The 21,233-nt window shown below is 35.4% G+C and overlaps 1 protein-coding gene across 2 annotated transcripts; it reads right to left on the bottom strand.

Moving 5' to 3' along the window:
• Positions 1-387: 387 nt before the first annotated feature.
• LOC124439645 (BTB/POZ domain-containing protein 10-like) lies at positions 388-20,872 on the bottom strand. Of its 2 annotated transcripts, none has more exons than XM_046989933.1 (8): positions 20,407-20,872; positions 18,776-18,872; positions 18,567-18,687; positions 18,033-18,130; positions 16,490-16,589; positions 14,538-14,648; positions 13,513-13,569; positions 388-1,106 (listed from the first exon to the last, which is right to left on the bottom strand). In XM_046989933.1, exons 1-8 carry the CDS (start codon positions 20,754-20,756, stop codon positions 892-894), a joined length of 1,149 nt encoding a protein of 382 aa, XP_046845889.1. In that variant the 5' UTR covers positions 20,757-20,872; the 3' UTR covers positions 388-891. The 2 variants fall into 2 exon arrangements, with proteins under 2 accessions (XP_046845889.1, XP_046845890.1); XM_046989934.1 differs by lacking the exon at positions 388-1,106 and adding an exon at positions 12,997-13,350.
• Positions 20,873-21,233: the final 361 nt, after the last annotated feature.

Raw genomic sequence — 21,233 nt, 5'->3', positions numbered from 1 at the left:
TGTGTGCAATATTGTGTGATTTGTTCTGCCGACACTCGACGAAAAGTGAAGGTTGAGAAGTCAAAATTTATCTTTCAAAAATCGAATAAGAATAAAACTAAAACAAACATTCCGAACAAGGTTGTGACTTTCACCTTATTTTTACGGATTTCATTTCAGGTGATAGTCTCGTAAGTCGGCACAAAGGAGGGGAAGAGAGGGAGAGGGCTACGAGATGCAAAGTCGATTTTTTATGGCAGAGCATTACTAAGCACTATAATACATTATATATAATTATTTGCATGAGCGCTAAAAAATATTCGATAATGGATACTTAGTGGTGTTTTTTCGTATTCCTGTTTGATAAAGTAAGAATATTTTTGCAGAGTTATGTAGAATAGTGCACCATTACTTATTATATGCATTTATTGAGTATCGGATAAATATCTGCAATGGAAAATCTATGGATAATTCTCTTGTTGATCAAACTACAGTTTAATGTAGGTAACGAGAAAAAGTTCAATCACAAGATGGAAACAGCAGACAATTAAATGAGTAAAACGCAAAAGTTCGAGCAAAGTTTGAAAGAATTTTTCAAGTGCACGAAACTGGATCTTTTGTACATTTTTTAAGTGAAAAAGATGTGGAAACAAAGTTTTCGCCCCCGTCATACAACCCCCCCACACAAAAAAACTTTCAATCTTTTGCAAACAAGTCAGACTCCCATTAGTACACCATCAAGAATTTCACTTTTCTCGCTCGGATTAAATGAGCCATGACCGTTGGAAAAAATACTATGTTAAACAACGATGATCTGTCTGCCGAAAGAATGCAAAACCATAATCAGGAAAATGAGATGGATCTTCTAAATTCTACTAATTCATGATGCATTCAGTAAACTAGTCTGCCGGCTCAGTCTTCCGGTTCAGATCCCAGCAGAACTTGTGGAGGCGGTGGTACGCTATCACCTCCGGATACGGCCGCTAAGGCTGCTGGTTCGTCCACTGCACCGATAACGTTCGTGCCTACTTTGGTCTTGACGCATTGAAAATCAACATGGCGGCTTTTACCGTCTTCTTTCTCCCAAGACATGTGAATAAAAGGTCTTTGCACGTAATTGTAAATGACTAGAAAAATTTGAAATTTCATTAGAATATTTTCTGTGAAGTCAAAATGGTGCGGTATGATGTGCAGCGTATATTGTTGAATGAATGTTAGAGGAACAATTGAAACATTTGTTCCTCAATGGCAATGAAATTTTTTTCATACGCTTATCATAGATAGCTATGGAATACTTAATTTCGTGTTTTCGTGTCTCTTTTAAATTTTGCTGTCGAGAAAATTTGACATAAAGTTGAATCCTTATCCGCCATTTTTGAAAAAAAGTCTTATGCTAAATTATGCCAGAATACATTACTGACGTCATTGGCTGGTATCACTTGAATGACACAATATAAAATAATAGTATTATAATAATATATAGCACATTTGTTCACTGGAATTTTAAAACAAAAACAACAGTCGGCGGTTGTTAAGATTAACAACAGTTGTGTAGTATATCACGCTTATATACTTTTCCAATATTTAGTCGTTATAAGACGTAGAAACGTTTATTTTAGCAGATCTTACAAATAGGCCTTTCGCGACATACGAAGTGTAAGCCCAGACAACAATAAGTATGGAAAGGCATAGTGGACAAAAGTAGTCGAGAATTTTTTTTTCCACCGAGATTATTTTTTACTGTTGAGAATACAGGTTTTATAGTCCAGCTAGATAACTTTTTAATAGTCGAGAATATTTTTGGAGTCGAGAATTTTTTGCCAGTCGAGAATTTTTTTGACGTCGAGAATTTTTTTGGCAGTCTAGAATTTTTCTATTAGAAATGTCAAAAGTCTCAAGAGCTGTTGACGAAGATTTAGAAAATCTGTTATTATCGATACAAGACTGTATAGAACGTATAGATAGGAACGAATTTCTTGGTAACTTCAATTTTTTAGAACATTTATGTGATCGCCTTGAAGGACATATTCGAATAATAATGGCCATCTCCTTAGTCCTTAGCAATCAACAACATCCCATATCGCCGCTCATAGCGAACTTACTCAATATATTGAGAGAAAACTTCAATTTCTGCGAACACAGATTACTTTATGTAATGAGCAAGTTGCGATACGTTGTAGAATTCCAGTCCCGCAAGATGCAAGCTCTGGAGGCAGACGTAGATACATTGTTACAGCAGACCAAATTGAAGAATTACGCAGTACGGGTATGAATTGGAAAGCCATTGCCAGTTGCCTGGGCGTGAGTGCCAAAACTCTTTACATAAGAGGAATAGACTATGGTATAGCAGACACTTACTGTGACATAACAGAACAAGAGCTTGAATAGTACATTAGAGATATTTTAAGATTGACACCCTTCTCTGGCGAAACTTACGTAAGAGGAGCTTTGCGTGGTCGGGGTATTCATATTCAAAGGTGGAGAGTTAGGGAAGCATTAGAAACTATTGACTCTATTAACCGTGCCATAAGACGGAGATACGCTATACAAAGGCAGGTGTACAATGTGAGGAAACCAAATCATCTCTGGCACATTGACTCCAATCACAAACTCATCACTTGGAGGTTTATCCTGCATGGTTGCATCGACGGCTATAGCAGAACTATTATTTATTTGAAATGCTTCTCGAACAATCTTGCGCATACTGTTTTGCAATGTTTTGTCAATGGTGCACAAAGATTTGGGATTCCATCTCGCGTACGTGGCGATAGGGGGGTGGAAAATGTACACGTTGCACGATTTATGATAGCTAATAGAGGTCTAAATAGAGGAAGCTTCATAGCCGGACGCAGCGTGCATAACCAAAGAATTGAGCGTCTTTGGGCGGAGGTGAATAGAGTGAGTTCCTCCTATTATAAAGATCTATCCCAATTTATGGAGGAAAGCGAGCTTCTTGATGCGCACGATGAAATCGATTTGTATGCTCTGCACCATGTTTACATTCCTGCAATACAAGCCTCGCTCAATGAGTTTGTCAACCAATGGAATCATCATGGACTTCGAACTATGCGGAGTATGTCGCCCCTAGCACTATAGCGTTCTGAGCTTAATGAAACTGATTTAACAGACGTAAATATCGATGATGTAAATTTATATGGCATTGATCCTGATGGCGCGGTAGGTGATATCGAAACGGACAATATGTTTGTTGCCCCTGAAAGTTCAGTTGAGTTGACCGAAGATCATGTCAATGAAATAGGCCGCCTTGTTCCGGAACCTTTAAACGATGACGGCAATCACGGAATTCACCACTACCTCACAGTTCGTCAATATTTGCAAAATCATTTTCAGGAACTATAAAAACTATTTAATGAAAAATTATTAGAATGAATTGAGCCTCAAAAATATACCATTTTATCAACAATCGTCGTAACTGCTTTTATTGTCACATATTAGAAGTCAAAGGATTTTTTAAGGTGTGCCGTTCTTGCATTTGGTGAAGAGAAACACAATATACACTATATATTTATCTACAAAACAATTTTTTACTACATAAATGTATCATATAATGGGATATTGTGAAGTAAAACGCTTGATAAAAGAACACTATAACAGAACAGTTGTATACGTACGTATACAGTATAGTATAACTTCAACCATAACATTGTTGCTTAATTATTCGTCTTTATCTATTATCTATAAAACTATGTAAAATGAACATGCAGCTTCTCGTCGAAAAATGTTATTGAATTCCTCGGACAGTTCGTTGTATGACTGGTAAGTTGATGGTATTATTAGTAGAGGAGCACATGTGTCCGCAACAGGTCGACGTGGGTAATCAGATTCATCACTAAATGCAACCTCGATTGAATCAACTGCAATGATGTTGCTACCAGTAACAAACTGGAGAAAAACACTAATAACGTTGTCGTCAAGAGATTTAACAAACCGCTTTAAATGAGAGAAGCATTCCCGTTCGGCATCAGAGGCTGGGCTTGAAATCAATAGCTTGCAAACCTTTTTCTGGTTTGGCTTTTTTGCTTCATAAAGACTCACCCAACTCTCAACAGTTTCAAATTGCTTAAAACGTTTCAGTTGCTTCAGGATCGGTGACCATGCATTAGTCACGTATTTTGGACGCTGTATTATTTCTTGATGAGCTAACTCCTCAATAACTTCTGGCATCGAGCTCTTTTTAATCACCCTGCGGGACTTGTAACTTGAAAGCACGTCAGCTACATCTTCGTCCAATGACAGGTCAGGGCATTCATCACTGATGCTTCTTGTTAAAGTGTCACTTTCGTCCTTTGATATATATTGATGAAAAGACTCTACTAGCCAATCCTTAGCAAGCGCGTACTCCGAAAAAAGACAGGAAGCAATAAATGCACTGGACAAAGTAACAGGAAAATATCCAAAGTTAATAAATCCTGCAACAAGAATACGAGCAATACTTTTCCATTCACTCTGTTGGTAGTCATGACGTATAGCTGGGACTTTTCGGAAGCACCAGTAGCCAGTGAGTTATAAAACTCTCTCCAAAATATGCTAAGCGCCTCTCGTTTTACACCAGAACCTCTTCCTTTTTCGATATCTCCTGCTTCGTCGATAAATACAATCTCTAGGCAACACGACAAAATACTTTCGTCCTTGAACGCAATAATCATGTCTGCTAACACATTGTGGCGGTTAATGGCAATTTCCTTAACCAAACGATTGTTTTCCTGAAACTGATTACCACTGTCTAATTCACCATCTGCATCAATATTTACGTCTCCATCATCTTTCAAATCAAATAATACAGCACTTTTTACAATCACAAAAAACAAAGATTTTTATCAGGCATAAGTAACAAATTTATTTTTTGGTAAAAGTGAGTGATGGATGTCTGCAGATAAAATTTATCACAGTTTAATAATATTAATAGTAGTACTAATAATAATAACAATAATACTAATAATGCAAGGACTAATAAGGATACTGATGGAAAAATGCTAGGGTACTTGGGATTACAATTAAAGATAACAGGCAAAAAATATTCAACTAGTTTGTATAGTTTCTTTGACATACTCTATATAAAAAAAAATAAAAATAATACTGATGATGATAATGATGATGATGATAATGATGATGATTATAATGATGATGATTATAATGATGATGATTATAATGATGAATATTGTGGAAGACTTTAGGAGGATATAAGGATACATTGAACAAAAGTATTTCAAACAACATGGTTTTAGGGGCTTAATTGTTTTTATCATAAACTATTTAATGTAGTTGTGATTATTTGATTCTTTAACTGGGTCAATAACTTTAACAATGTCTGACTCATTTTATTTTCATATGCATGGAAACATTAGTTACCTTGTAAATCAAATGGTTCTTCCAAGTTTGTTTCAAACAATTCACACTGGTTGTTTTGCATTTCAGTAGGTTCAGTATTGGTCATATTTACAACAGCATCATCAAGCTGCTTATCATTAATGGCTTCATGTTGCTTAAAGGGTTCATCTATGACCACAGTAGCTTGATTTGTTTCTCCAAATTGAACTTGATTCACTTGATAAATTACAATATATGAATAAGTGTTTATGACAAATACTGAAATATAGACATGACACAATTTTGCTCCTTTCAATGTATAAAATCTTTATTTTATATATTTTAATCTTTTTTCATCTCTAGAACATGTATATATACTGCTATAGATTTCTCAAGAGATTTTACTCCAAAACAATAAAAAAAGAATATTTTATCAAATCCAACCTGGAAAATTGTTAGTTAAGATTTCATTAAGACTTGAATCATTTGATAACCTCCATAATTCATCATCCTCAACATCGTCCAACTCATTTTCTGGAAGACTATACCTTTTACGTTTCTCTTTATTTGTAGACTGATTTAGGATTTGTCTACATGGCCTAATATAAACTGGTTTGTTGTTACTAAAGATTCTGTTGATTACAGAACCATTTAAGTATTGACCTTGAGCTAATGTAGGTTTGAGAAGTGCTGTATGAACAGAATGCACAATCTCAATTTCCACGTCATCAGGCAGGGTTCCTTGAAAAGCTTGGCGTATTTCAAGTTCTACGTCAATGTCAGTCCACTCTTTGTGAAATTCAAACACCCTGATGATGTGTCCATTTTCCTGCAGAAAAACTTTTCCTCCTTGACGAGGTACATTCTTGTCATCTGGACCTGATAGTAAGATAAGATCACGCGAGAATGGCCCAGTACTAACTTTTTTCGATTTAGAACATTTTCTCCGACGATTTGATCTCATAGTTGACCGTTGGTCACCGAAATATCTTCTGGTATTGTAGGAAAGAGTTGCCAGTTGTGAAGAGGAAGCTGTGACGGATGCATGATTTGTGCAGTGCGACTGCGTTGTATTACTTGGTTGATTTACTTCCATACCTGATGATGATGAATGTTGTCCAAACGTCTTTCTTACTTCATTCTCATCCGAGTCGTGAACTTCAACACTAGCATAGTTATTGGAAGATGCCTCGGTACTTGCCAAGGCATCCGACAATTCTTCGATACGGTTAAATATTTGCGAAAGTATCTCTTTTGCGCCTGATGAAGATCATTGAGTTCTATAATAACTGGAGCGGCTAACTTTACAGGGGCGAGGACGCCAAAAAAATGGCGGCCAAAGGACGTATTTCCGCTGAAATGTTCGCTTTGCAGAAAAATAATATTCTCGACCTCCCCCTGGTGTCTATAGTAAATTATAAAGAACTTTTCAAAAACAAACACGATATCACAGAATATGGATATCGTTAGTTCCATATTCTGTGACGATTCTTTTTTGGCATTTCTTTTATAATGCCAACACTTCAATCGTTCAATTGTTGGATGTCGTAGTTTCCACAAAAAGGAACATATCGCTTCTCACAGGTGAGGTAGTTGTTTGTTTTGTTAGTCCGTCAACGATTGAAAAGCAATTATATATACACTTGAAAAGCCATAATATACATATTAAAGATCGTATTTTTTAAGACTGACTTGAACGTCAAATATACTGATGTTTTCCTGTTTTTGTTTATAAAATTCTGCATACTTTTTGTCATTTGTTAATGGATGAAATCGTAAACTTACCCATTTATTTGCAAAATAGTTTCCCTAAAGCAAAAAAGACCCCTGCACACATTTTGCTCTGTGAGTAAGTATCAAAAAGAAATGATCAGCCCCAACGGTACCCATGATTTGGAGCAGAGCTTGTTATGTTCTATTTGCTGACAACATGCAGGGAATATCAAGGAGTAAAGATGACTGGAAGATGTTATTGACCAGGCAGAGTCTTAAAAAATGATAATGCTGTAAAGATATTTGATTTATTGTCTGCCCTATCCAGAGTTATTTAATTTGATCGTGATCAAATTCTATGGATGGAAACAATGGATTCAATAAGGATAGCTTAAATGCTTTGAAGTTAAAGTTCATGATCCAAAGAAAGATGGCAAGAAGGTTGTGTGTGTTTTGATGCTTAATGAAATGTCAATTCACAAACATGTAAAATGGAAGGCCATAAAGTTTGTGTCTATGTAAACATTTGTACTGAGATTGATGATGACTCGATGCAGATGTGAAGCTTCAAACTGTATAAGCCATTGGGTTTTATGTAACTTAATGTTTAAATCATGTCATATCTTTATCAAAATATTTTAGTTGAGTGTTGTTTGAATGTTACTAATATCTAATGCACTATACTGAAGCATTAAAGATTCAGTGATGAAACCTTTAAAGTTACTGTACTGTATATTTCTTATATTTCTTTAAGAAAAATTTGAGCTTATTTACGTATTAGAGTACAGAATGGAGATTTATCATATGCATTATTGCTGCTTTTTTAAAGAAAAGTTTTTCACTTTTCAAAGCTTTTCTACAAATTTTTTGCTTCTTATTTCTTATCATGAGATTGATGATATAGAGGTAATATAATCCAATAACTTTCTAATTTCTAAAAAGCTTTTAAGCTTCTAGCATAAAAGTACACTATAGGTATGTAATTCATTTGGTTTTATTGCCTTTGCTATGACATATCTACTTGCACTTCATCATTCTTGTATGAACAAAACACCAGATGTGGATACTCAGAGAACAAAATGCACTACCAACTGCTTATGAAATTTATTATTGAGGTGAAAACTGTGTTAATCATTCAAATTATAGTGCACTTTTATTGCAAATATAGGAAAAACAAAACAAAGTGAAAAAGAACGGTAGAAGTATTAAAACTACAAATGAATTATAAACACCATTGGAAGCATAAGTGTTTTGATGATTATTTACATTTTGCTCAATTCATATATCAATACAACAAAATCAAAATGTGCTACAACTTTACAAGTATTTGATGCAGTTGCACTTCAGAACATCACAAAAAGGTTACTTAAAGTAATTTCTATACAATATTGTTTGTTTTCATTTACCAAACCTATGCAGACTTGAGTCTTTTTGAAATTTCATATGAAACTCAATTACAGAAAATCCGTAAATATACAGAGATTTAATATGTACTTTTTTAAAGAAACAAGTAAAAATCTTACAATTGTGGCGAAAAAAGCCATTGCCCATTGCATGAAAAGAAGCAAAATAGCAATGATAACAAATAAGCTAACTTCTCTCTCGTGAACCGTGGAGATGAACTATGATATACATTTTTGTGTAGACTAAAGAGTTTAATCGATCAAACAAGTTTGACGCTGGTAAGAAAACGACGCACATCTACATTCATACATGTGTAGCCGACGTATAGCTCTTTCGTCGATAGTTATAAATGCATCCTCGTAGGAGCAGATAACTGAAAACCACAGTTGACTCGCTGTTATGAATTTAAGGTTTTTACATTGATTTTCATCAAAAAATTGCTTGCCGAATCCCAAATACACACATACATTTTCCTCACTCTTTCCTCAGGAGGGAGTGGGAAATTGTGAAATTTTCGGAAAAGCGGTCAATTTCGGTAAATCTCAGCGGCAAAGGACGAAATCCGCCATTTTTTTGGCGTCATCAGATATCTAAGGCCGCGCTTGAGACAGTTAACTCCATATATATATATCTGGAATGATAACGACAAAACATTTTATAGATATAAAATTGAAGCCAAAGTCCTAGTCTCTTGCGCGGTTTGTACGTCAGTTCCAGTCCTTCAAAGTCGAATATCCACGCGGTTTGTACGTCAGTTTCATTCCCCTGAGTGCCAAACATACACGGCCAATATAAATTTGAATACAAATTGCAAAAGCATAAACATATAAACAACATCACGAAAAACAACACACGAGGCCAACTCTTCGCAAAAGGCTATTTTTTACAGCTGAAACTTTACTACAGTGAGTTCGTTGTAACTTACAACTTGTAACGAGGAAAAGCCAACTGAAAATTACACTGTATGCTAAAAAGACAATACAATAAGAAAATATGACGAGAAAATATTTAAGCAAAAATTTTTCTTACATCGGAAGGTAAATTTTCAAACGCTGTCAGACAGTGTTTGTCTTTTGTCATTTAAGTGGATTTAAAGATCTGTTTTTCCGAAGAAAAAAGAAACTTGAGTATCCAGTTTCATAAAAAATATTGAGTCTATAAGTCGGATTTTTACTTTTTACAGAGCGATTGTATTTTTCATCGATTTTGATAGTGTTTCAAATACTAAATGGTTGTCATCTCGATATAAATAATTGAATATCCTTAAAGACTTTGATATGTTTTAAAGGAAAACAGCAGCGTAAGAGCAGATCGACTAAGTTCACCTGACCTTGCTTCTCGATTTATCACTTTGATTCACTTTCCGTGAACCTTTTCATTCAAAAAATTTCGTTATTTTTACGAAATGATCAAGATCCGAACTCTACCATTACCAAGGGACAAATGATTTAAAAAAATTAAAATGAACACGCGAGAGACTAGAGCCTGACGTGTGATGACAAATGATGACGACAAATATTTTTTTGGCTTCAATTTTTGGCTTCGGTTATCATTCCAGTTATTCAAATGTCGAGTTCACTGGATGAGATTGCCCCTCCAGTTATTATAGAACTCAATGATGAAGATTTACCCGCCATATTGTTTTCAATGCGCCTATAAACGCGGAAAAAATTGGTGCGAAAAAAATTTCGACTGGCATAAAAATTCTCGACTGTAAAAAAATTCTCGACTCCAAAAAAATTCTCGACTACTTTTGTCGACTATGGCTTTCCATTAATAAGCGTGTTTAGTACACTGAACATTTCGTGCAATAGAAACATTTCATTTTCCCATATTACAAACCTGTGACTAACAAATAGTTATGCGTTTAATATTTTAGCTATTTATATACATAAGAGTCTTTGCGGGATTATGTAGTTTTATAAGGGTGATAAGCTCTAAGCCGCTATGTTTTGTTCTTGACTGTAGAGTTTCGTTTATCCGTAATGTTTTACGTGCGTGTTTGCGTGCACAATGTACAAGTACACTTTTCTATTAACTTTATAACTTATGAATGAATACAAGTTTTGGGTGGATCATTCGTGCATTTTGCTATTGCGCAGTTCGTGACAATCCTTCGACAATGATATGGCATCGCAATTGCAGATCATAACAAAGAACATCAAAGAGCGTCTGTCTACGACTTTAAATTTGTGATAACATGCGCATTTAAAATGTGTATAAAGTCCGTCTGGTGACGCGAAGCGTTTTCGTATGCTAGCATAAACACAAGCAGGAAATGGTCTTCGATGTTTATTTCCTAAAATTTGAAAAATCCACCTAGAACATCTTTGAAGTGCGACTAATCGATACAGCTTGTGTATTCTCTCCAGATCCTCATCAGACAGGGACCAGTTTTCTTCAAGATACCGACACACATCTATCTTTAACACACTTTCTGACAGCATATTGTCCCTAAATTCTTGGTGTGTTGTCAAGCAATTTACTCCTTGAGTTTCTTTTTGGCCTAGCAAAGCCTCATACTCATCTTATTCAAGCGAATTTTCGTGGCAACAAAAACACTCGATTGTCTTTTTCGACAAAGTACAATGTCCACACTTACACCAACTAAGAGTTTGTCCACACTTTACACCATTTGCTCTCTCAAATTCAGCATCTATTTCATCTTCCGACGAGGACAAGTCGCTCTGCTCACTCTCCTCTTCGGAACCGCTTTCTTCGCTTGTTTCGGTCTTCACTTCAGGTTCATATTGATAGGGCAGAACCTCACCCGGTTGATTTTCGTGTATGTCATCCATTACAGCAAAAAACCCCATAAAATACGCTTTAAATGTGTTGTAACGCCGTCAATCACAAAGTATATTGTATTGTTGTTTTGACTGCTTACCAGCCAATGACGTCACTACCGCTCGAGATAATTTTATCGAAATTTTATCCAAGATGGCGAAATTTATAAAACTTTTGCTGCAAATATCTCAGCAACAAAATATTTTTGAAAACAAATTTTGCTATTTTAGTTGTTAGACATCACAAAGGTTCAAAAATATGCCATAAAAATTTTCGTTGCCAATCTCTTTTAAATTTTTTTTTCGCATCATTGTTATTTCATAAAAGAAATAAAAGATGCTTTTCGTGTTTCCACTGGCTCATGCAAACCTCAGAGAACTCTCGAGCAGGTGCTGAGCCTCGACGTTCGGTCTCTGGCTTGCACTGATTAGCTCTCGAGTTCTCCCAAAGGTCTCCTCGGTTTGCATAAGTCTGTGCAAGCACAGTAAACATCTTCCACCTCTTAATAATAAATCATTGTTGCCAACAATCTTGAAAGAGAGTAAAACAAAAGCAAGACCGCAATAACTATTTGAAAAAGTAAATTATGCTCTATATATCGACGAATTTGTATGATAGCAACGTAATTGCGAAAGCAATCTTTCAGTAAAAATGCTTCTAAAGTGAAAATGCATTTTTCGTGATCAAGAGAAAAGGCGACAAAGTTAGGAAATAAATCGTATATTGATTCGAATTCAACTTCAACATTCTAAAATGAAAGGCTGAAACGGCCAAACACTGTAGTAGAAAAACAACAGCGGACAGACGACGGAACGCGTCTTTAAACTCATTCACAGAATGATTTGATTTTTCAAATGATGGGTCGGAAAATTGCTTGATTGCGTGATGTAAACAAAAGAATATATCCAATGAGACCCGTAGGGGACATCAGTCAGCCCAGTAAGAATGCAAGGAAAACGTAAGGTCACGTCAAAGGCTCTCAACATGTTAACTCAATATGCGCTCCACATTGTACACTCAACATCATCATGTTGAGAGCATTTGCACACGCTGTTGAGGGGTTTCGAGTGGTAGTGAGGGGTTTCGAGTGGTAGTGAGGAGTGTCGAGTGGTAGTGAGGGGTTTCGAGTAGTAGTGAGGGGTGTCGAGTGGTAGTGAGGGGATTCGAGTGGTAGTGAGGGGTGTCGAGCGTTGTCGAGAAAAACTTTCCATCAACACTTTCTTCGTCGCGTGGTTGGTGACTTTGTTTCGATTTGAACAGCATACTCGACAATGTTGAAATGCTCTCTGTGCAGTCTATAGTGTTTTAATCAAGCTGGTCACCGAACCGTATACGTAGCTGTATATACGCAGTTGCTGGACGTCGTAGAATATTCTGACCCATGATCTTTCGCGTTAAATAGGCTCAACATGTTAAGAACGTTCGCACACGTCGCTAAACATCACTCAAAAAACGCAAAACAATGTTGAGGGAAAGTTAAGTCAATATGTTGGCAGAGCGTAGTTTAACGTGCACACATGTAATGTTAAATAATACATAGCTACTATATACTACAGTATATGGTAATCAGAGCTATACTGCTAACTACCACATACTATCGTAAATAAAGTTAATCGATTATTCATGGAGTTATTGGATAAAAAACATTAATCAAACAGAAACAGCTCACAGGAAACGAATTTGTGATTTATCTCTTTTGCATATGGCGACTTGCTGCAAGGGTGGATTTGTGACTTGGGTTGTTGATAAGTTTTGATACAAAGGCAGGAATGTGCGCAGCAAAGCTTTATCTTAAGTTGTGTCGAGAATTCGCCTCCGATTTTACATCGTGGTCCTCGACAACTCACCGATATATTTTTATTCAAGTAATCGCATAAAGAATTTTAACTAAATATATTGTACTCATGCAACCTCAAGTTGCCGTATTTGAATACAGTCACAGTGTGCAGACGTTCGCTCTCACTCTAATCGCAGTAAGGATACTAACTAACTAACTATCGTGATGGTACATCACTATCATAAAACAACCCACTTCTAAAAACCCTCACAATGAATGTCAATCATAATAACTAAGAAATGTCCGTCAGTCCCGACAATTGTTTCTACTTGAAGTCGCAGTCTTCTTAAAATTTACAAGAGCTGTAAACATTCAAATTTGGAAGTTGACTTTGCAAATTTTGTATTGGTTGTTTGGTCAATATAGTTGTGCTAGCACCACTCTGTGCAAGACAGAAATGACGTTTGTTGTGATATTGACCAATCACGACAAGCCAAAAAACAGAATGCTCAAAATAAACCAACCTTCTGGTCTGCTGCTATTATGACGTTGTCGAACCTTCTCCTTCGTTGTAGGATAACCTAGTGCATACACAACAATCGTTACACAACATAAAGCTAAATCCTGGCTTCTACGAATCAAGAGAAAATAAATTTTCGAGCGTGCTCCGTTCGTGGAAAAATGGTTCAAAGATAGTTGTTCAAAGATTAGTTGGCTTTAGACGGGGAAAAAGGTCAACAAACAATCTCAGCTTTAATTTTGTGATGTTGCTTGTTTTTGACACATTCCAAAGGTGTTCTCCGTATTTTTGAAAGTTTCATTTTTCAAACCGCCATGCATAGCTATTAACGACACATAGAACGAGACGATGACTTAAATGTGGACCACAAGTGGCACCTGTATAAGAGAAGATTTATGACAACGGGACGTACTAAGAAAACTCATAAGAAACTCATGGATTTATGTCTCCTAAATTTCCATCGTTCTTCATGCAACTGGACGAGTTTGCCACGCAAAACTGAAAGTTGACATGTAGTCGTTTTAGCCCAACAAATTAGGCTTAAATCTTCCAAAACAAAATCAAAACATGTTCCCATTGTTCTTCCAGTTGAAACTTTTTTCATCAAAAATTTGTGTAATAGCGAATGAGAAGATAAACCCTGTAGTAAGTGCTATGTCCGTGTCATCGCTCCTAATCATTGTATGCTGTGTAAGCTGTACGACAAACTTATTTCCCCTTGCAACACGGGCAATAAAAATATTGCGGGCAGCCTGAAAGGTTGCTCTTGCTGTGTAAGCAATTCGGTGTTCATGCTCACTGCAAAACAATAGATTTATATCTAAAATTAAGCTACATGGCACCACCAAACATGCAAGCTCGCTACAACACCAATGTGTCAGCATGTTTCGTATAAACACGGTGAAAATAAATAATTGTCGAGCAACATTAAAATATGTTCATTTTCCCATGACGCAATGAGTCTCGCAGCTACACCGAGTAAGTCTAGCCTACATTCATTACCTAACAGCTTGTGCAAGGTAAACTAACCTTCGTTTCCAAGTCGAATTTTTTTTAAACCGCGTTCTTTCAGAACCTCTTTGGCAACATCTCTGTTTTCAAAATACTTGAAAAACCCGTTTAGGTCCGATGAATAAATAACTAACAACAAAAACAAAAAATCGTATGATCAAAGGTATCAATAACATTGTATAAAATAGACAACAAAAAATTTTAATCATAAACATGTTTGGACTTTAAAAGTCGTCTTCAGTATACGTAAGAATGAAGTAAAGTATTTACAATGTTAAATATATAGAATATATGACAAGTCTTGCGGATGTGATAAAAAGAAATAAAAATATTTACGACACCATTTTTCAATTGTACGTGTCATATATCCTACAATTTGTAAATACTTTACTTCATTCTTAGCAAAGCGGTAGTTTTAGACGCGAGACTGAAGCAACTGCCTAGTGTGTTTCAGCCTTTATACTGAAGACGACTTAATGTAAGTCGAAACATATTTCTAATAAAATTCTTTTTCGTTTATTTTAAATGCAACATAACATAAATTGTTTATTATCTATGCATGCGAAGTAATATTTTCTATTTCCTGCAATCTGATCGACGATGGTTGACCGTGGTGCAAAAGTGATATTTTTTGCAATAAATTTGTTTACGCACGGCGTAAATTTCAAACTCTCAAAATTGATTCAAAAGCCATATAAAATACTTAAGGAAATGTATTGAGATGGTAGTCATCGTGGCAAGAGTGGATTTTACCATCTAGTGAAGTTTGTAGAAAACAATCCATTATCAGTCTCAACAAGCCACATCAACCATTTTAGCTACAACGTGAATTGCTTCATTATAAATATAAAAAATAAAAACGTCATTTACCTTTTAGATTGGTCCTTGCTTAAAAATTATTTTCCATCGTAAATTTTTTTTCAGTGCCCGGTAAATAACAATTATTTACTATATGGCAAGTCTCACTTCCGGAAAATGGTGTACTTTGATTGGTTTAGAAACATTTTTGCAGGTCCATTATTGGCCGTAATGCACTACGGTTCAAATCGCGTAATTTTACAGTTAAATGCAAACAAACTTCGTAAATCAAACAGCAAAACACAAAAAATTATTTACGAATGTGAGTCGAAGGAAAAACACTTCGAAAACAGTTTAATTATAACAGGACGATACAATTTAAAACGATTTATTTCTTACTGACGAAAACTAGAGAGTGAAAGCCAACCCGTACAAAACAGCGTACAAGGACAAGAATGAAAGCAAGCTTCGTTTCAGGTCAAATAATGCCATACAATAAACCTTTTAATAACCTCGCTTTCTCGGTCTTTACTGAGAAATATCGGACCTCTGTCTTTTTGTACAAACCTCGGTCTGTACAAAAAGACCTCGATCCGTTATTTCTCCGTAAAACCTGGCACTCGCTTATTAAGGGCTTAATAATGAAAATTTTTCATAAAAGATTTAAGGCGCTAAATAATCCGGTATAGCGGAAGTACTAGATTGTGACCGCTTTGTGACTGCTTTGTAAAAATCTTCAAGAAATTTCACCACTCACAGTCAAGATATGGTTTTGATTAATTCGCTATTTAGTAATACAGATTATAAAATAAAAGCAATAAAACGCGTGCGCTGATTTTCTATAGTCGTGTTTGCAGTGGCTTATGCAAACTCCGAGCATTAACCTGAGCAAATCAATCATGAATACATTTTGAAAGAAAAATGAAAACTTTTGTTTTACATTTTCCTGTTTCGCCTTGCTGTTGTTTTATAAAGAAATAAGACGCTTTTCGTGTTTGCACTGGCTTATGCAAACCTCGGAGACGCTTTTGAGAACTCTCGAGCAGGTGCAACCTCCGACCTTCGATCTCGGGCTTGCACTGATCTAGTCTCGAGTTCTCCCAAAGGTCTCATCGGTTTACATACTGAGCCTGCGCAAACACACTAAACATCTTTTATTTCTTAACTCTTACTTTGTATATCTTCTTCTCCCGTACTAGGAGGATATTCTTCGTCCCAATCGACAATATCGTCATTAGTCAATATGACAATATGACATTCACGTCGACCAAGCTATTGAATGAAAACGTACTCAACGTAAGGTATTTTCAACAAATTGTCTTAATATACAACGGCTAACACACAAAGACAGGCAGGCATGAATAATTTTCTAAAAAGATCTGCGCTTTGAGAAAGAGCAGTGTTGTGTGTAGGATATTCGTAACGCTCAACTTGCGTAGGTGCAGTGAATATACAGTAGAGCCACTCCATTGAATTTTTTCGTGCCACGCATATTTTACGCATGTGATTACGCATGATCACGCATATTGACCAATAGGAATGATGAAATGGCCGACAGCAGCCAGCAATCTAATTAAATAAACCGTAGCCATATATGCCCACGAAGTGGACCTACTGCATATTCCCCGTACTGGGGAGTGGTTCAGATTCTTGCAGCTCCAACGTGGAACAAAACAACAATTTGGTGCGCATGCGCAAATGTGTGTAACGAGACAAATTATCAGGGATGTGCCGAATACCACTTTACCGGGTACTGGATAGTACAGGATAGCAGTCGATCAGATACTGGTCATAAATAAAAGATAAACAGGTACAGGATATTGGGCTTATTTGAGAGTTTTAGTTTTGCGTAAACGGAAAACTGCAAAAAGCGTTTGTCGTAAACAACAACTTTAAATTCTCTAATAACTGCTAAAGCGCTGAACGTACGTCGTAAACAAAGTACGTTCAGAGTTAGCATTGTCATATTTTTGTAGCAGCGTGTTAGCGTCATCCCAAAATAACAAATATTCCAAGCTAAACATGGATGAATAATTTTGCTAGCTAGTAAATATATCAATTCGCCAGCAACCCTCTGGCTGAGAATGAGTAAGATTAAAGCACAAACATCTGTATCAGGCGCAAAAAATATTTTGCATACAACATACTGTTTCCTAAATTGTGAAAAAAGTTTCTCCACTATATGGTAAATATCAGGCAAAAGTTTAACCTGATATGGGATATTGCTGGATGGGACCTGTTACAGACGACGTTTTCCTTTTCTTGTTCTCTTATTAGTTATACGAATTACATTGCTAACGAGCGAAAAAATAGTTAATATCGGTAAACCTCGAGCCATAAAATTCTGATCTCCTTATTTTTCTGTTATCTGGATAATTAAATTAACATGAATTATCATAATGTATTTCAAAGTACAAAACAGGCCCATATTTCCAGATAACGCATTCAGCACATCCCTACAAATTATTAGCTAGTGGAAAAGAAAGTTTTAAAATATCCCCCTGACAGCTATGATAAGTTCAAAGTAAATGTCGACTTGAGAAAAGAAAATCTAAAAAGTGTTTTCCGAGAAAGCGTCTCTTTCAGAAAAAAAAAACAAGATGGTTGTCCTCACGTCATTTTAGATGATGATGAAAAGATAAACTCAATTTTTACATCCAACATGTAGATTTCAATCATCGCAATCTCAATAAAACGTAAAAAAGCATTTAATACCTTGGCCGCTTGAACCATCAACGGTAAAATATCCACTTCTAAATATCTTCTAAACTGTTCCTTTGCACCATCATTTGACAACTCGTGAAGCAGCTCCCCTAAACGTTTTTTTTAAAGAACGAATCGTTATTACACGTTTGCCAATTGACAAATCAGGGAAAACGCAGATATAAAGTAAAAAGTAAAAAGACAGATAGAGCCCTTGATGGCTATTACACGTAGTGATAACTAACAATATTTACAAATTTATGATATGGAACCGCAAGCAAAGATATTTATTCGTCATGTGATCTTTTATCGCCATCAAAGCAAATAAGCAAAACAAATTGCGATTTGTGCTCAACAAAAAAACTTCAAAAAATCTCTAAATCATAATAAAAAAGACAACAAAATTTAAGAAAACAATCTTATTATTATGTCACTAGGCATGCCCTGCAAGTAGTTTGTATGCCCTTGCATTCACAATCATCCACAACTCTTGAAAATTCTTGCTTTCTAACTAAAAACAGCTTGATTAGTTTCACCATCACTTACTCAGGTTGTGGCATTTGATGACAGCTGCACTAAAAGGAATGAGCAAATAGTCACAGGCCTCGCGTAGTTCTTGAATGGAAACACTAGGAGGGCAATTGATGATGCCAACACTGTAGTAGTCCTGGAGGAAACCATACAACAAATTGAGTACCTACACACAAACATGGAATTCCGTGCAAATAACTAGCTAAGATTGTTGCAATACATACCAATATTGATTTAAATAAGGTGGATGAAACTCCTTGAGCTACGAAAAATTCACCCTTTTCGTTTTTCTTGCAATAATCAGTAGATGCAGAGAACATCCTGTTAAAACATCACAATTAAAAATTTCATGGACAAAATACAATGTATGGAGAAATATTATGAACTTTGAGGAACATATAATATGATTGTCAAAGAGATATTTCTATTTAATTGTTCTGTTTCTTTCATCTAATTTAATTTAATTAAAGAATCTTTGTCATGTTTTCTTTAAGTGCCTATGAAACGAAAATTTGCAACTTAAATTATGTTTGAAATGACACAAACTTTTGACATAACAGTGTACTTCCTAAAACAGTTAATGCATATCTCTTTTTATTCTTGTGATTTTGATGTTTTTGTTATTTCCAATTTATGTAACTTGTGATGTTATGTTGCATAATGAGTTCCCACAATGTTTCAAACACTCTTCAGTTTCCTGACAACTTTATGTTGATACTAGTAGGTAGCATTTTATACCATTAACCATATCACAATGAAGGGAACTCTGTCCTTGTGAATTAAAGTATTTGGTAAAAATACCTAATAATTTTAGTTCTCATTATGCAATGTGACATCACAAGTTAGATAAATCGAACAAAGCAAAAACCTCAATATCTAAGAATTAAAAGTGATATGCATAAACTGGTTTACAATGTCCATTATCATTTTAAAATATCTCATTTTAAAAGTAATACTCAGATGGTAAAATTTTCGTTTCATTGGCACTTAAAGTGAATGAGACAAGATTTAAGAGACATTCAAAAACATTTTAATACAATATCCAAACATAATACAAAACAAACATAAAATCAGAGAGGGAATATGAATCTTCATTTTTAACACAAATCTGCTAGCGGAGTCCATTGAATAGAGTCAAAATCATCTGGGATGCAGGAATAAAAAATATTTAAATTCAGAATGTCACACTGGAGAATTTTCCAGATGCTTTTTTCTATCCAACATTGCAATACCACAATCAACATGGCTATATCTATAAACAAAATTGCCTTGAAGCAAGTTGCACCAATAGTTACAGCAAATGCTATCAACATAAGCAAAAAATACAAGTGAAAAAAAAAAAATTTCAGGGATGCCAGAATGCAAATGAGTGGGGGGAGAGAAATATTCATGTATTTGTGGTACAGCTCAACAAGAACAATTTATTTTAAAATGAAGTTATTAGGCAAAGCACACACATATGAATATTCCCTCCCCCGAAATATTGACATTACGGCATTCCTGGATACAATCACTGGAAACAATACTGATTTGTCAGCCCATGAGCAGGCAATACACAAAGCAATACAGTATAAAAATATTTTAAATAAAGATAGTTGAATTACAAGTGCAATTTGCAATGTAATCTGCCAATGAATACTGAAACATTTGTTGCAGTAGGATTGCAATTTTGGGGAATAGAATATCTGGTTTGTGAGATGTACTGATACACTTGTTGATGAGGTTAAAGTACTGTTAAAGTTCTATTGTTATTGAAATTGCTCATTTCTGGATATACAAATGTACAAATAGCGATAAGAAAATTTGTCAACATTTTAACTAGAGAGCGTTTTAACGTGAAAAAGTCTAAACTGACCTGGCTAGCATGGTATTTGGCCTTGAATCAAATATGTTTCTCTCTACAACAAAACGCGTGTCATCGACGACCAGGGTCATTTTGCCATCGTACAGAGACTTGCTGTTTCCACATTTCCCATGTCTCGACTGACAAAAATATGGCTTTACACTAAGGTTTTTAGGAGTTTGCTCGTTATGCACTGGCCTAAAATGTTTCGCCACTCTTCCTTCGCCTTTTCCATCGAGTTCTACGTGAACACCGTTCGGACAAACTTGATATTTCGGGCGACCGCCCAGACTTAGTGTTTCTATTTCGTCGTCACTTTCCGTTTCATCCAAATAGTTTTGGTCTTTTTGAAAGCTTGCCATTTATAATACACCCTAACTTGTAAATAAATAAAAAAATTTAAAGGATTTTCTACACGACATTCGATACTAGTTTAACAACTGTTTAGATATAATTTTGTAATTTATCATTTACTTATTTTGTATGTCGCTCAGGCGCATGCTTTTGTTTGGATTTTCGCTGACTTGTTTTGACTGTCACACAAAATAAATAACATGTTGAAAAATAACACGTGCACGTGCGAAATAAGTAATCAACGCGGACTGTGAAATACTTTGCGAATCAATTGAGATTTGTAGAAGAAAATTGAGAGGACTATGATGTTGGCAGAATATCGTTTGCTCGAAGACGTGAACGAAAGTTTGATAAAGAAGTTGGTAATATTCTGAGAAGCAAAGTTCATATATTTCGTTCGAAAAACAAACAGGTTAAACGTGGTGCAATAAAAAAGACAGTAGAATTGACAGAGAAATTTTAGCATTTTAATTGTTAGCCAAGAC

The sequence above is a fragment of the Xenia sp. Carnegie-2017 genome, unplaced genomic scaffold, assembly GCF_021976095.1.
Source record: "Xenia sp. Carnegie-2017 unplaced genomic scaffold, XeniaSp_v1 HiC_scaffold_19, whole genome shotgun sequence".
Lineage (NCBI taxonomy): Eukaryota > Metazoa > Cnidaria > Anthozoa > Malacalcyonacea > Xeniidae > Xenia > Xenia sp. Carnegie-2017.
The sequence above is the reverse complement of the archived record's forward strand: the minus strand, read 5'-3'. Positions and strand labels throughout refer to the sequence as shown.

Coding starts and splice junctions, on each gene's coding strand:
- LOC124439645 (XM_046989933.1), bottom strand. CDS start 20,756: ATGGCAAGCTTTCAAAAAGACCAAAACTATTTGGATGAAACGGAAAGT. Junction 16,590..18,032: donor TGATGGTTCAAGCGGCCAAG/GTATTAAATGCT, acceptor TTCATTCAATAG/CTTGGTCGACGTGAATGTCA. Junction 1,107..13,512: donor TAATAGCAGCAGACCAGAAG/GTTGGTTTATTT, acceptor AAATTTTTCTAG/TCATTTACAATTACGTGCAA.